The sequence below is a fragment of the Medicago sativa genome, chromosome 8 (genome assembly GCF_051527215.1).
Source record: "Medicago sativa cultivar Bolivia chromosome 8, Bolivia_mono, whole genome shotgun sequence".
Classification (NCBI taxonomy): domain Eukaryota; kingdom Viridiplantae; phylum Streptophyta; class Magnoliopsida; order Fabales; family Fabaceae; genus Medicago; species Medicago sativa.
The window spans coordinates 84,273,165-84,290,328 of record NC_140756.1 but is presented as its reverse complement, the minus strand read 5'-3'; the positions used below and the strand labels follow the sequence as shown (position 1 = coordinate 84,290,328).

The following is a 17,164-nucleotide window of genomic DNA, read 5'->3' as shown; positions in this document are numbered from 1 at the left end:
TAATGTATTAAAATTAAACCATTCATTCAGCCATAACAATAACAACAATTGTCATCAACCCCATTAATCCAAATTCATAAAAACCAACTAAATTATCCAAAATTTAAAAATACTAGGGTAGGGACAAAAACATAAACCAAAATCAAGCATCAGCTTTCTGATAAACATAGGTTAAACCACACTTCCCACAATAATGACGATCAAAATGATTCGCCATGAAAGTTCCAGCACCACACTCAGCATTTGGACACTCCTTCCTCAGCCTCTGCACCTTCCCAGAATCATCAACCTTGTAAAACTGCAACACAGCAAGCTTCACCTTCCTATGCTTATGCTTAATCTTCTTGGGTTTAGTGTAAGTCTTCTTCTTCCTCTTCTTCGCACCACCACGGAGACGGAGAACGAGATGAAGAGTGGATTCCTTCTGGATGTTGTAGTCGGCGAGAGTGCGGCCGTCTTCGAGCTGTTTTCCGGCGAAGATAAGACGTTGTTGGTCTGGTGGGATTCCTTCCTTATCTTGGATCTTGGCTTTCACATTGTCGATGGTGTCTGAAGATTCAACTTCGAGGGTTATTGTTTTCCCTGTTAGGGTTTTCACGAAGATCTGCATCTTCGTGATTAGGGTTTGCGCCGGTGGAGAATGAAATGGTTTGAAGATGATTAATAATATGATAGGTTTGTTTTTGAGAGCTAATAAGATAAGTTTGTTAATATAAGTTGAGATTTTATATAAAATTTCTCATCTAAAAGGATTTTATATAAAATTTCTCATCTAAAAGAAAATAGTTAGTCTTTCTTTTTTATAATGAAAAATATTACAAATTTTACTAGGAAAATTTTTGTTTTTTTTTTATATTTGGTTTATAAAATCGTCAAAAAAAATATATTTGGTTTATAAAATTGAAAATGGAATTTGTTGATGCCTTAAATTTGCGTCAGCTCTTACGTCAGTGGACACTACAGCAACGTTTTAAATTTTTGTTTCGAGTAAATTAAATGAAAAATTGACAGCAATGGACCACCATATGAATAGCATTTATAATTTAATTTTTTTTTCAAGGAGCATTTATAATTTGAAAGTGAACACAAGCTCCTCATGGTTCGTTTTTTTTTTTGTCAAATATCTCATTCGATTTTTTATGTTAAATGTTATGATAAGTTAGTCCGAAATAGGGTTGGAAATAGGAATTAAATGCCGATCTATTGCTTACTGACGCAGCGCGTAGGTCAGTCTGGCACTGTTTAAGCTCTGCAGCGAGTGCATTTATGAAAAATGTTAGGTTTAAGCTTTTGAAAATATCTATTTAAGTAAATAGGTCCGACTTAAAAATTATCAAAAAGGCTACGAAGCTGAAAGACTGACATATTTATGCATATTATTAAAATTTATTTTTTATTTATATTCAAATATAATTTAAATTAAACATAAAAATCAAGAAAAAAAAACTAAAATAATGGACTTTTTAAGTAGGCTTTGATGCCTTATAATGAAATAGTCTTTTAAGGCCTTATAGCAATAGACAGACCTTACGGTGAAATAGGCTTTAAGGCCAATTTAGTCTATTAAGAAGTAGACAAAATTAAATATTTAATGACTTTAATATGAAGTAGGCTGTAAATAGGCTTCAAGGCTAGGCCGGACTTTTAAATAGGTCGAGGTCGGTAGAAAAAATAGGCCTATGAAAGGCCATAGGCACAGCTCGAGCTTGCAAAAAATTTCTTAGGCCGGACGCATGCCTATCAAAGCTTGACCTGGCATATTCCCACCCCTAGTCCGAAAAAGTTTCGTTAGAAATTGGTTCATTAAATCATAGAATATTTACATTGTTATTCATATTATTTTCGGCCATCTTTATTAATAAGTGTTTATGAATCATTTAATACTGAAGTGGTAGGTCCAAAACTGTTTGGCAAATCATTCATGATTATTTACACCCATTTTCTTCTTCATATTTTGAATTCAAACATAATTTTACAAATAAATATTTAATCAACGAATATTATAAATAAAATAATCGATCAATTTTGTTTCAAATTAAGATTTGATGATACAATTATGAACTAGTTTTGAGAACAATGAATTTTGATCTATCAACTTAACAATAAACGTCTACATGATCACTTTTTAATTGAGTTTGATGAAAATAAGATAATGGTGTAGATATTTTATCATTTAAAGGACCAATTTGCAATAACAAAAAACTTAAAAAACTTACTTATTATAAACATCTAACTTAAAAGATCATCAATAGTATTTGACCTACTTTTTCCAAAACATTTATTTTAGAACATCAGTTTGTCAATAATATACAACTGCAAATACTTTATTAAAAAAGTATATCTAACTATAACATTTGTCTAGTGTGAATTAAACCGGTTTGGATAGTTTTGCAACGAACCCAATTATGGTGTTTCCTTTTTTTAGGGGTGTTTAAACCGAACCAACGTAAACCGAAACCGTAAAAACCGCGTTTTGGATATATTTGGGTCATTTTTCTACTCAACCGCATGATTTGATTTGGTTTGCGGTTTTTATTTTATCAACCGAACCAAACCGCAAAGCATAAGAAAAACATTTATTAAACCTATGTCATCTAAACTAGGCATGGCAATGAGGCGGGGTGGGGGCGGATTTTACATTCCCCGTCCCCATACCCGATTCTCATATACTTACTGTTACCCTACCCATACCCAACGGGGATGAGAAATTGAAGCTCATCCCCATCCCCGACGGATTCGGGTATCCCCGCCCCATCCCCATCCCCGCATTGAATAATTTTTTTTAATAAAAAATAGAAGTTTTTTGCAACCCTTAGAGAAATGTTGTAAAGCATTATCCTGCAATATGATCACTTTAACATTTGTTAGACCGATTGATTTAGTTGCTCCTTTAAATATCAATGTTAGTTTTCTATAACGCGGCAATTATCAAACAAAATAACATGACATATTAACATAAAGTAATTTTTTGCATTTGGGACAGGTTTGGGTATGGGTTCGGGATGAGTACCTATATACCCGTTACCCGTCCCATACCCGTGTTTTGAAATCGGGGAAAACCTAAACCCATACCCAAACATGGTGCCGTCTACGGTGCAAGATCGGAATGGGTCATGCAGGGTACAACATGATTAATATGTTAAAAAAGTGGATTAATTTAAAAAATAATAGTGGATAGGTAATTAACATTAATACGGTTAACATGTATAAGTTGTGAATAGCTTATACTCACTCGTTCCTTTGTAAGTGTCTTTTTAGGGTGAATTTTTCGTTCCTATTGCTTGTCTTTTTGGTATTTTAAGGGTACGATTTATCAATTATACCCTTTGTCAATTTTCTTATCTTTTTCAATAAAATTAATTAATGTTTTCTATTTGGAAAACTAAAGTTTGTTTTTTTATAAATAAAGTTTGTTTCTTGTTATTTTCAAATTTAAACAAAATTTTGTTACAAATAATGGTTTCAAGAAGGGTTAAAATTCTATATATAAGATGAGTATCAATCGTTAAAAATTTCAAGTGCAAAGTAAAAGAACAAATTTGAGAGAAGAAAAATAAAAGACTCCATGAATGTTCAAAACAAAGAACAAGTAGAAGACTCATTTGAGCTGATGAGAGGTGAAGAGGGAGAAATAGTTGAATACTCATTTGACAAGATACAAGAACAAGAAGACAATGAAGAAGAAGAAGTTTCATCAAGAGTACTAATGAATTTTGATTTAAATGAAGATGCAGATTATGAATTTAATTTGAGAGAGAGTGCGAAAAAAATAGAAATTTGTTGGAGAAAAAGATAATAACTGACAATTGTTTGTTGCGAGAGAACGATAACATATTAAATTTATTGGAAAAGATAAAGTGTGTGCAAACAAATAGGAATTTATTGGTGGATTAAAATGAGGGTATAATAGGTAGAAAAAGTGTAAAAATACACAACGCTAATTTGGTGTTAATTTTCTAAAAAAACACTTAAAAAGGAACGGAGGGAGTAATTTATAAAGAATGACATAAACAGAATGTCATTTGGGATTTTTTTTGGTTACAATGTCATTTGGGATTAACAATAGTTTCTTTGTTTATAAAAAAAAACCGAAGAACAATACATAATAATTTAAATTGGTGTCTCATACTCTCATTAGATAATTTATTCAAAAAATATATATATCATTAGATAATATTTCCGTTTGTCTTAAACTTATGGATCCACTAAATAAATTATCATATTAAATTTGTATTGAAATTATCGACCCGGTATTAGATGTAACAATGATGATATTCTTCTTTTTTTTTTTGAGCAAACAATGATGATATTCTATTTACTATAAGGCACCATGTATTTTGAAGTTATTTTTTTACGTTGCATAAACACTTACTCTTAAACATACATCATGGGTAAAATTATAAATGTCACAAAATAGTCTAATCTCAATTTAACTCGCATTTTTTTTTTATATCAAATAAGCTCTTAAAATTATTGTATACGGAGAATTTTCAAAGACAGTGTCCACCGTTAATCTATCATACATACTATCAAGAAACTTTCTTATAATTTATTCCAAAATCAATTGCATTTATTAAATTAATATATATAATAAAAAATTTGAAAATTAGTGGGTGAGTTAACCAACCAATCTCAACCATTGAAAATCTTAAGATTATATCTAATGGCTTACATCACTTTTGCAAAAAATAAAATAAAATAAAACGGGTCATACAGGTGGGAGACCCATGAAGGTCATGCACCGCGGCCTTTGCCCCCAAACCCGAGTCAAAACGTGAAAAACCCGTCAAATTGGGTTTGGTTAGGGCGGGTAACCACGGGTATGGGTTTTGTTGTCATGCCTAATCTAAACTAATACTCATAGAAACTCAACGAAAACTTTTATAAAATGACATATTTTTTCTCTTGTTCAATTTATTCTTTGTTTTTTTATTTCAAAAACGTTTTTATGTGCTACTTGATTTGTTAAAGAATGGTAAAATCTAAGTCTTTTACATTTCTTACATAATAGGATTAATTTTGACTATGTTTATAATTTGGTTGGATGAAATATAAAACATTGTTGGAAACATTACCGAAAATATGTTGTGTTTTAGTTTTTTTAATTTGATTTTAATGTTGGGAACAAAAAATTGTATTGCCTCGAAAGAACCGAACCAATCCAAATTGCAATGGTTTGGTTGAGTTTGGTTCAGAATGACTTTTTAAAGCTAACGTAACCAAACCAAACCACATTTTTTTATCTCACGATTAAGATGACATTTATGCTCAAAGTCGAACCAAACCGCACCGCAAACACCCTACTTTCTTTTACTCGACATTAAACCATTTTTTTAAATTAGCATCACCATTTTTAAGCCAGAATATTCGTGATGCTTTTTTCATTGCATACTACACTAAATCTTTGAAAGGTATAGCACCAGAGTAAATATTGAACATAACTCCTTTCTCTTAACATCATCTCAACCCATAATTTCGCCTTTATTATTAAGTTGCAACAACCGAACCTTGTCCTCCTTTATTTTACGAACAATATTAAAACTAAGAGACAAATGTCACTCCCACATACTACCTTTTATCATATTTATACACTAAGTTTGATCATCAAATTTGATTAAGAGAAACCAAACAAGTGAGATTGATACCAAATGTTTATTCAAAATCTTAAGGCATTAAGTATATGAATCATCTCACTTATATGTTGTTCAAAATATACTCTTTCATTTAATATAAAACTTTAAATAACACTTAATATATCTTAAGCAAGTGTGCAAATCTCTGCATTTGTAATTACGTGACATGGTTAGGTAAGGTCAAGTGAAGGCACAACATGTTCAAAAAGGTTGGTTGGTAGTGATTTCATGAAGGAAGATTTATGTTCCTATGTTTCACGAGAAGAGAGAAAGGAAATTAGAAGAAAAAGAAAACATATGAAAAATGAATTTGAAGATGTGAGAAGATTTGGGAAAACAAGAAGTATTGTGTGTTTTGTCCGTGAGAGTATAGGGAATATTTTGAGTTGATGGTAATTTTATGGGTTTGTTAAAAGAGTTAGAGATTTTTGAATAACCATTTTACCAAAAATTAGGCTAAATTAAAAAAATATCATACTTTTAAATGTCTAATAAGCATGTATTTTGTCAATTCAATTTAACACATCTATAATTTTTCATCACTTTGATACATCATAACATTTTCTCCCTCAAGTATGTTTTGGATTCTATCCTGTGTTTGACATGAGTATATCCATACTAGTTTAATAAATACAACAAGTCATGTGGTTTTAAACGTAATAGAGGTTGTTGCGACACACGATTAGAGGCCTTATTTAAAGTTAGAACAAAAGTTTGCATGATTAGCAATCAAAATTGACATTAGAAATAATCAAATTTGAGACTTTAAAAGAAACATACTCTCGAGCCAACACCATGAGACTAACTCAATTGAGATTCCTTCAATATTAAAAACAAAATATGTATTAGTAAACTTTTTTTTTTTTGGTGGTGGCGGGATTCGAACCACTGGACCTTGCATATTTTATGCATTGTCCATACCAACCGAGCTAACCTCACGAGGACATGTATTAGTAAACTAATATTCATTCCGTTTCAAAATGAGTGTCGTTTTAGGTGTTTACACACATATTAAGAAATGCAATGATTAAAAGAAAGAGAATGATTATTTTACCAAATTATCCTCATTAACTATTGGTTAGTTTTAAAAGTAATACTTTGGAAGTAGTGTGCGAGTATTAATTGGAGGGTACAATTGAAAAGAAAAAGTTATTATTGCGTTGAAAGGCGAAAGTGACATTCATTTTAAAACAAATTTTTTTTTAAAAGCGACATCATTTTAAAACGGAGGAGTATTACAGAAATATACTTTTTTGAAGATTTAAATAAGTATATATGAATGAAACAAAAATAAATTTGAACAATTTGTTTAGTTTCATTTATGTAAAAAAAAATTGAGATAACAGAAAAGACAAAAACGTCGTCGTAAAGTGTGATGAAAAGAAGGAAATGAAAAGTAACAAAGCAGTAAAATCATCCATCAATCCAACATCTTTGGCAACAAGCAACTTGTATCTTTGTTCCGGATAACAGAGCAAAGGGTTTTTGAAGGGTTTATTCTTCTTCCTCTTCTTCTTATCATCTTCTTCCTTAAACAAACAATATGGGTTCTTTGGAGAATGGAACGCCGAAGAAAATAAGAGGAGAAGAAGAAGAAGAACCAATACTAATGAAACAAACACAGAGGTTTTGTATGTTCCCTATTCGCTACAAACAACTTTGGGAGATGTACAAAAAGGCTGAAGCCAGTTTCTGGACCGGTACATACATTTTTTCTTTTTCAATTTAAATAACCTCTGTTTTTCCATTATTTTTCTCTGTCATCTATTTTAATTTCAATTTACCAAACTTCAATTTTGTACTATTTTATTCATCCCTTTCTTTGGAAAATATCTCAATTTCGTAATTTCAATAAGTTAGTTTTATTCATATACTGTATAGTGATTATACAAAACTTCCAAACAACAATTTAATTTTTTCGTATTTATTAGTAATTAAATCATATTAAATTGGTTTCTCTGAAGGCGTTGTTCCTTTACACAAATTAGTGTCTCTTTCTATGATAAAACGTTTTATATATAGTTTTTGTTAGAACAACAATCTGGTTCAAAAGAGTAAAGAAACAATAAACACAGACAATGAACACATGATGTTTGGATGATTTTGCCTACGTCTCCGACTGCAGAGTGTCTTTTGAATTTTCAGTGAAAGATTAGAGGATTTCCGGTGTACAACTTGAACACATGGTTTTTGAATGTATTTTGAAGATGGTTCTTTTGCTTACTTTGATGCGATTCTGATGAATGGCGACTTATTACTTGAAATATATGTACACTTTCATTTGTTGCCAAAGCCAGCCACTTTTGGAAACTATAATTGAGCACTGTTGTTTTCATGTGATTGATTGAAAGCATAGCCTTTTTACCTTGATCATTCAATTTTAATAACTGAAGTTGGTTGACAGCTGAAGAGGTCGATCTCTCCTATGATGTACAACACTGGGCAACCTTGTCCGACTCTGAGAAGCACTTCATATCACATGTCCTTGCCTTTTTTGCTACATCTGATGGAATCGTTTTGGAGAATTTGGCTGCAAGGTTTCTGAATGATGTTCAAATTCCGGAGGTAGTGTTTTAAGCATTTGCATTTTACTCTATTTGTTGCATTGTTAACTATGCCCTCAATTTACCGATTAGTTTCACATACTACTTGCTTTAGATGTTGTTAGATAAATTGAAGACTGAGCAGTGGAATCTGATGTTGTACACCTTAGGCTGTACTTTATGTTAATTCTTCTTTTAAGGATGGATTTAATTTTCATAGTACTTTTTGTTGTAGCATAAACTTTCTTTTTCCCCTTATTTTAGCACCTTGTCTTTTGATTGTTTGTTCCTAGAGTTGTGATTTTGTTTTGCTTCTCTTTGGTTTTATTCATATGTGTCAGCACTTCCTGGGTTAACTTTTTAACAATTGATTATATTTATTGATAGGCTCGGGCATTCTATGGATTTCAGATAGCAATCGAGAATATTCATTCTGGTATAGCTTAGTGTTTTATATCCTCCTCTTCCTTATCATAATATTTCTCCCCTTGCCTGATTTGTGGTTTTATTTTTGTCAGAGATGTATAGCTTGCTGTTGGAGACGTACATCAAAGATTCTAGAGAGAAACATAAATTATTCAATGCAATTGAAAATCTTCCTTGTGTTGCAAGGAAGGCTGAATGGGCATTGAGTTGGATTAACAGGTGACCGTTAATCTTAATCGCACTATGAATAAACTGCCAAGTAGGCCTGTTGCAATTTGTAATAGTAAAAGTCTGGCCCTATCATGTACCAAAAATTGATTGGTTTGATGGGCCAGCCTGCCAGGCCAAAATACACTGGCAACACCAGAAAGGCAAAAATGATAAATCTCGGCGTTCTGGTTTAGTGCAGTTATCTTTTAAAGGGAACATAGAAATTGCTTTCTAATAGCTTCTCATAATGCATGGGCTGCAGTTCCACTTCATTTGCGGAGAGACTTGTTGGCTTTGCATGTGTTGAAGGGATATTTTTCTCAGGAAGGTAGTTATCTCAAGAAAAAAAAAACTACTTATAGAACTTCCCTTGTTTCTTTTTCAAAAGTTGTAACGAGTTTTGTCCTATTTACTTAACTAGTTTGCCCTTCTTTTCAATTATGGTTTGCTTTCAGCTTCTGTGCCATATTCTGGCTTAAAAAGAGAGGATTAATGCCGGGTCTGACATTCTCAAATGAGCTAATCTCTAGAGACGAGGGTCTTCACTGCGATTTTGCTTGCATGCTATACAGGTAGTATTGGTTAACTTTTTCATTCATTAGTTTTGGATGACGTTGTATAAGGATGTAATGTTTTGATATTAGTTTTGGATGATTCAATGGATTGCAATTGCCTGCAGCTTGTTACTGAGACAGCTAGATTTCGAACGGGTTCAAAATATTGTACACGAAGCTGTTGAAATTGAAACCGAGTTTGTCTGTGATGCCCTCCCTTGTGCATTGATTGGCATGAACTCCAAGCTTATGAGCCAATACATAAAATTTGTCGCTGACAGGCTATTGGTATGACAATAAAATGTTTTCGTTTTGCCTTGGTAACATGGGAATTATAAGTTCTTCTCCCAAGATTGGTGGTTACCCGCTTTTCTTTTTTGCCCTTTCAGGTTTCCTTGGGGTGCCTAAAAATTTACAACGTGGAAAATCCCTTTGATTGGATGGACTTTATTTCTCTGCAGTGAGTATTTATATTTCGTTGATACCATTTATTCCACTACATCTGTTTTATCATTCTTGAAAAAATATTGACTTAGGTGTGACCTGTATTTCATGATACAAACACTTTTGTCAATGTTTATAATTATAGCATATAGCATATCTATTAGAAGTTAGAAACAACTTCTAGCATATCTATTAGAAGTTGTTTCTAACTTTTTTTGAAAAGCTTTCAATTCAATAACAACTTATGAAGAAACACTATAAGTAGCTTATTAAATAAGCATTTAATTCAAGTGTTTATCCAATCACATAATACAATGGCTTATCACATATGCAACATGATTGAGCAGAGGAAAGGCCAACTTTTTTGAGAGAAGGGTGGGTGATTATCAGAAGGCATCTGTGATGTCAAGCCTCCAAGATGATGGGAAGAACTTTGTTTTCAAGCTTGATGAGGACTTCTAATCATGATTATGTTAAGTTAAAGCTTCAAGTATCATTTATGGGATGATGGTGATGTATTCGGCATCAAAATTTTTGCTTATTATCTTTGTCAAGTTACAGTTTAGCCTACACATATATAGGTAATTACTAGCTGGTATTATTAATTAGGGCACTTGTATAATATTTTTGTTCTGTTGTTCCATGACATTGGCATGAATTTGTAATGTCTATGGCTGCCAAAAGCTTGACCAAGTTACTCTATTTTCTATCGTAAAGCACTCTGTTAGTGCGCAAAGCAATAAGTTTATACTCAATAATTATATATGTAACACTTCTTTCTTTCATTTCTCTATCTCTCAATAGAGGGGAGTTTAAAGTATAATTGAGTGTTCTCTTGTAAGATTTGAGAGTGAATTCTGTCTTATGTTTTGAGCCACTTTAGGTGGATTGAATTGAAACCTGCAAATTATTAATTACTCAAGCCTACAACCCCATTTCAGGCCATACAATACAACGTTTAACTTCCCTGCATGAGTTGAGAATCTAACAATGTCAGATGATCAAGAGTCAACCAAAGTAGTAAAACATGATAACACTAATCACCAATTTCTAAAATGTAGCCACCGGCAATGAAGTGTATTAGAGTCTGAAAACGGAATGTTGGCCGGTGACATTTGGCGAAGTTGATATATGTTACCACCATTTACTCTCATGTGTAAATTTACACATGAGAAGATCCATTCCCCTCTTTCCAGCTTCTTAAACTACTAAGAACTATGATATTTGGTCATATAAATCGTAACTTTCAAGTCAACAAACAAAGGTGGCTATGCTTTGTCCCTATATGTCTATAGTTGTAATAAACAAATTATTGGCATTTCACATTGTTTGTCCTTTAGATAGTGCAATGCCTATTATCGTTAAAATTATACAGATCACTGTTATGTTTGTGTCGGAGTTTTGGTTAGACAACACCACATAAATGAGATTTCACCAGTATTATTTCACACGAGTTGTATCTGTATGTATTTATCACACTTTCAATAACAAAAACAAGATGGATATTATTTTTATAAATCATATCCTTATGATTTTCGAACTCGAGGCTTTCAGAAAGAAAGACACTCCCCATGGCCCCAAACCAACAATCCAGACCAACCCAATGGATTGGCCAGAATCCTATGCCTCGAAGCTCCTGATGCTTGACCTTGTCTTGTACCGCTAGCTTTATAAATCATATCTTTATGATTTTGAATTGAATTTTCACATGTTTATGTTACTGAAGTCGTCCATGTGAAATTGTACAAAGATTTCAAGATTGTTGGTTGATGTAAATTTATGGTTCATTCTTTTTTAATTAACTTATTTTCTTAAATCATACACAACCAAGTTTCTTAAAATTCACATCATTCTTTAATATAACCCCAATATTTTTGTCAGTTTGGTTTAGTGAAAATAAAAAGTAACAAAAAAATCTCAAAGATCAGTTGCTTAATCTCACATGAGCTATAATTGATATAATAAGGCCACAAATTTGACTTTTTTTCTTTAGCAATATTATTCCCTGAGCAACAGGAACTGTTTAGCTTTATGGAGGAGTTAAAAAGATGCTGTTGGTTTGTCAGTAGCACTAACCAATATAACTATTATGACTCCTATTTATGTTACTCACTCCGTCCCACATGATAGATGGCCTTAGTTAATGATATGCAAATATTGACTTAACATACATTGGCCGTATTTTTCTACTAATATACAAAGATAAACGGTGTCATGTAAGATGTTGTTGGATTCGTCTCGATGAGTATTTTTAAAATATTAAATTTTCATAATTTTTTCTAATAGAGAATTGAATATATTAAAGATAAAAAATATGCATTGATATGTGTGTCGAGTCTGTGTCGAGTAATATGGGACGGAGGAGTAAATAATTCAGTTTTGATTTGTCATCTTCTAATTGTTCCAATTTCATATGGACCTTATATATATATATATATATATTTTGACAATATGGACCTTATATTTCATATGGACCTTATATTTCATGATAAGAATAAGAGAGTTACTTTTCCCACCCTATGGCCTCCTCGCGCGCCCTATGCAAATTACCAACATGCCCTCCGGAATATCTATGAAAATTCCGGATTATATAATCCGGACAATTGCGAAGTATAAAAGCAACTTCACCCCCATTTTTACGAGTTTTACATTTTCACTTTCCCATTCTCTCTCTCTCTCTCTCTCTCTCTCTCTCTCTACATTATCCCAAATTCCGAACACCACAAATCTTGTCCAAATTTGGAGTTTTCTTGCTCAAAAGCACCGCATTTCAACCCTTGACAAACATCATGGAAGGTAAGTTCGATTTACGTACACATGCAAGTTCAATTAGTTCGTTTTTTTTTGAATTCTGTTCGAATGCAATCCGTATTTCGTTTTCGGAGTAGGTTGTTGCTCATCCGGATTACGAAATCCGGACAAACCCGCAGAATGTTGTTTTGCTTCGTTTTGTGTCTTGTTTGATTGTGTTGTTTGATTGTGATGTTTGATTACCCTAATTTGAATGTTATAGAAGGTTCAACGTCTAATACTCGGCGCGTAAGGGAGGCAAGGCATGCTTCCGTAGGAGAGCGCGTAGGGAACGAGATGGAGGTTGAAGGTGTTGTTCCTACGAGGCGTCGGGGTGCTAGAGCACGCCGTGCCGATGTCGATCTGATGTCGAGGATCGGCGGAGCGACAACGGTATATGCCCATGGAGGAGGAGCGAGGCTGATGTGGATTTGCGGCATACGGAGGAGCAAGAGCTTGAGGAGGAGCTGCGGGGTATGGACGAGGACATGGAAGATGTCGAGCCACAACAAAGGCGAAAGAAGAAGGAGAAGGTGGTGGACCCCGAGCCACTAGATGACTATCCCGGTGGCCCACACCCGACCGACTGTTGTGGAGGTACCATGTGCACGTGGCCGGGAAGGCGGGCGATGGCGTGGTATGTCTTGTTTAACTCACTTTATATATGAAGCTCACTTTATATACGAAACCGCTTGGTTATGTCTTGTTTATATCTCGAATGGTTTATTTATTGTTAAATATGTTTGTGAAGCCATGAGTTTAAACTCACTTTATTAATTTTAAATATTTGCGATGGCGTGGAAAATTAAAATGCATCAACAACGGAAAGAAGATAGAGGCGATGCATGATGATGACACCGGACCTATCATGGCTGCACGGTGGTGGGAGAGCGGATTGCGTCGCATAGGCCTTGGTTGGCTCCGGGATACGAGCTACACGATTATTGATCATGGGGTGATTTGTGCGTTCGTGGAGAGGTGGCACGAGGAGACTTCCGGCTTCCACCTTCCATTTGGGGAGATGACGGTCACACTTGATGATGTGGCCTCTTTGCTGCATATCCCCATTGACGGCATGCTCTGTCCCACGGGTCCATATCACGGGACGAGGCGGTGGAATGGATGGTGGAGTACTTGGGGTCTGATGCGGGTGATGCACTCGAAAGAGGTCGAGAAGACCAAAGGTGCACATTGCGGATTTAACTACTTGGAGAGGATATTCAAGGAGCGGTTGAAGGAGCGAGAGGGATTTGGCGGAGAAGTATAGTGTGAATGAGGAGGTGGAGAGGTTGTGGGACCAGTCGTCCGCATATATTTCTTGTACTTGGTGGGCATCACGATCTTCGGTGACAAAAGCCGGTGGAATGTCCATGTTGTCTACACGAAGTACTTCGAGACCTTGATATTTGTGCTAATTTTTCATGGGGAGCTGCGGCACTAACTCGGTTGTATAAGGAGCTCAACAATGCCGCACGTTGGAACACCGGCCGGGTGGCAAATACATCATTCATTGAATGAATCTAAAAAGTGAAAAGTTTCTTACATTTGAGACCGGAGGGAGTATGTTTTATTTTTTAATTTAAGTGTATATGATTTGTATATTTATATGTGGTTGTCTTTGGTGCGGGCTTGGGTGTTTCATCACTTCATAGGTATGGGAAGAAAGGATGTACGGGACGGATATGTGGAGAATTTGTATCCACGCGCGATGTTTTGTGCCACTTTGCATGGTTTAGGCACGGTGGACAACTACGGGAACTATCTAGATGCGCCGGATTTGACGAGGGTTGTCATGGCCCCATATGCCGCACCGTCGTGCACGTCCGTTTGAGCGGGTCGGCCTTTACTGCGGATGGGCGAGATGCGGAGACCGCATGGTGAGATATACGCCGAGAGGGTGCTTCGCCGGTTTGGGTGGGTTCGGACCATACCGAGACATCCCGTTCGAGTGCACTGTTGATGTTAACTTGGCGGAGATCACAAACCGCTTTCGGCGTGTCCTTGATTATACGCCGACACCTCGGGAGTTGGGACGGATTGCGGTTCATGGTGTGGAGGTAGAACATGGATACATCGAGTGGTTTTACCGGTGTCTCATCCACGCATGATTCTCCCGGACATGCGGTATCGGTGCCACGGCCACCGAGAGCGTGAGGTCCTTGATGCCCGAGCCGCTCAAGATGATGGAGACCTTGCGTACTTACGGCTTAGCGGAAGGATGACTCGCATCGAGACCACATCTATCTTTGTGATGAGAAGCGGTATGGTGCCGAAAGGAAGTGAGGAATGACGGCATTTGGAGGATGCGTTGAGAGAGGTGCATGATGCAAAAATTTACGGTCGTCGAAAGCTGCCGAGGGTGGCGGGGGTGGTGGCGAGAGGTGGTGGCGGGGGTGGTAGCAGAGGTGTAGTTATTAGGGACCGATACTATTTTATGTAATTTTAATGTTTGAATATTTTGGATAATTATGTTATGTACCATTTGGATAATTATGTTTTATTAAAGTTTAAAAATTATATTATGTTGTTAATTTTGATGTTATAATTTGATTTACGGTTTGCGTATGGTCAAAGGCCAAAAACATTGATTGAATACGCTCTAAAACGAGAGGCTCGGCCAAAACGGATGGCTTCGCCTCTGTCTTGATGCATTCCGGATTATATAATCCGGACATGTTTAGCGCATTCCGGATTATATAATCCGGAATCGTCGTTCACCACCCCTTTTTGTTGACTTTCAACGGGGTGATTTACATGTTTCGGATTATATATTCGAATCTCTCTAACATTTTCGGATTATATAATCCGGACCCATATTTTAATAGCGGTATCATCATCCATCGGGGTGAATGGATTGAAAAATACACTAATAGATCTTTGGATTATATTTTTCGGATTTAGTTCGGATTATATAATCCGGATTAGGGGTATTTTGGGAAAAAAAAAACGAGGGCGCGCGAGGAAAGACATAAGGTGGGAAAAGTAATTCTCTAAGAATAATAATCACTTTGTCCCTCTTTTTTCTCATATGGGTTGTCTACAATCACAGCCATTATACACGGTCAACTACGGTCTAAATTTCATGTTCGATATTTTAAATTTAGAAAGAAAAAAATCGAGAATGTGCGTTGAAATTTGAATCATCTAATCTTGATTGGATTGGACGGTCTAAATGTAACCGACGGTGTCCAATCTTAGTACATGTTTGGAATAACGGTAAGATTGAATAATCACGGTAAGCCACGATGATTTGGTGAAGCTATGAAATGTAGCTTTTGTCAAAATATCTGTGATTTTGACAATCTAACCACTCATCCAAACAAGCACTTGTCCATACGTGACTTAGTGAAGTGAGTCACACCGCACACATTCCAAATTTTTTTGTGATATATCTCTAGTCTCTACCACTCACTCCCCTGGCTTTCCTGACACACACATAAATAAACATATTTCCAGGATGTTTCCCTAAAGAGAATGTTGCCACATTGTTCCTGTATGGTCTCAGTTAGTCACATCTTGAACTAATAAACTCTTTTTTCGTCACTGTTGTGCAACAAATGTTAGCACAGTAGGACTCCCCACCAGCCTGTGACTTTCTATCTCTCATTTCACACTAAAAACATAACAAAACCCCAACAATTGAAATGCCATGTCCCATTTGTGTCATTCTCATTGGTGTGTAGCTAAACCCTCTATAAGTGATTGAAATTTTATCTTGCCAATTTATCTAGGACCCATTATATAGCTACAAGCTGTATATCAGTTCACTAGACTAATTCTACAGGTCCACAAAGATTAGCTATGTATGAGAAGAATCTTATCTTCAATATACTTTCTACTTAATGATAAGATGTAACTGTTTTAAAGCCAATCTTTCATATTTTCTAAACAGTGAGACATTAATTATTTGACAAGCTTGTAAGTTGTAATGTGTTTCGGACTGGTTGGGGTCCATATGAATCGGACCTTCGTGCCGTAAACCCATCTCCACGAAATAGATGAGAGATTAAATTACACCGAAAAAGTTATATTAACAGTTATGCTCATTCAATAATATTCTACGGAGTAAATATTTGTAAAAATCAACGATTGGATTGAAACTTACTATCATATGCTAGTTCATAGCTATAACTTTTGACATTAATCTATAATCATTTCTTATATGTGACCAATCGGATGATGATTTGGACAATACATCGAGATTCATGAGTTTTTGTTAACACCTTTTACGGATTTTCCCGCCATGTCAACTCAATAGTCCCATTGTATAACAGGATCATATCCAAAACAAGATACACATTCGTTATTACCTCACTCTCCAACTCAAATCACTCAATGACTTGAGTTTCGAGTGCTTATAGGTACACCGCCTCGTTAGAGACCTAACGCCACTTTTAATCATAATGTATATCACATGCTTGAGCTTGACATATTTTGAAATAGAACAAATTAATCTCTTTAAAGTGGCCCAGGTGATTTTGAGGTTTTAGTTTATTTTATTGTTTTCATTTCATCCCTAAAGTCTTTAAGCGAATATCAAGGGCTCAAATGTGTCTCTGATTTG

The 17,164-nt window shown here is 35.1% G+C and overlaps 2 protein-coding genes across 2 annotated transcripts; one reads left to right on the top strand and one right to left on the bottom strand.

Annotated features, from left to right (window-relative positions):
- Positions 1-5: 5 nt before the first annotated feature.
- Positions 6-658, bottom strand: LOC146902432 (ubiquitin-ribosomal protein eS31 fusion protein). Its single transcript, XM_085734164.1, has one exon. The coding sequence runs from the start codon at positions 608-610 to the stop codon at positions 143-145; it is 468 nt and encodes a 155-aa protein (XP_085590290.1). The 5' UTR covers positions 611-658; the 3' UTR covers positions 6-142.
- A 6,405-nt stretch (positions 659-7,063) lies between these two features.
- Positions 7,064-10,651, top strand: RNR2A (ribonucleotide reductase 2A). Its single transcript, XM_085735772.1, has 9 exons — positions 7,064-7,333; positions 8,038-8,198; positions 8,564-8,612; positions 8,695-8,821; positions 9,075-9,140; positions 9,268-9,384; positions 9,492-9,654; positions 9,756-9,826; positions 10,158-10,651. Exons 1-9 carry the CDS (start codon positions 7,177-7,179, stop codon positions 10,270-10,272), a joined length of 1,026 nt encoding a protein of 341 aa, XP_085591898.1. The 5' UTR covers positions 7,064-7,176; the 3' UTR covers positions 10,273-10,651.
- Positions 10,652-17,164: the final 6,513 nt, after the last annotated feature.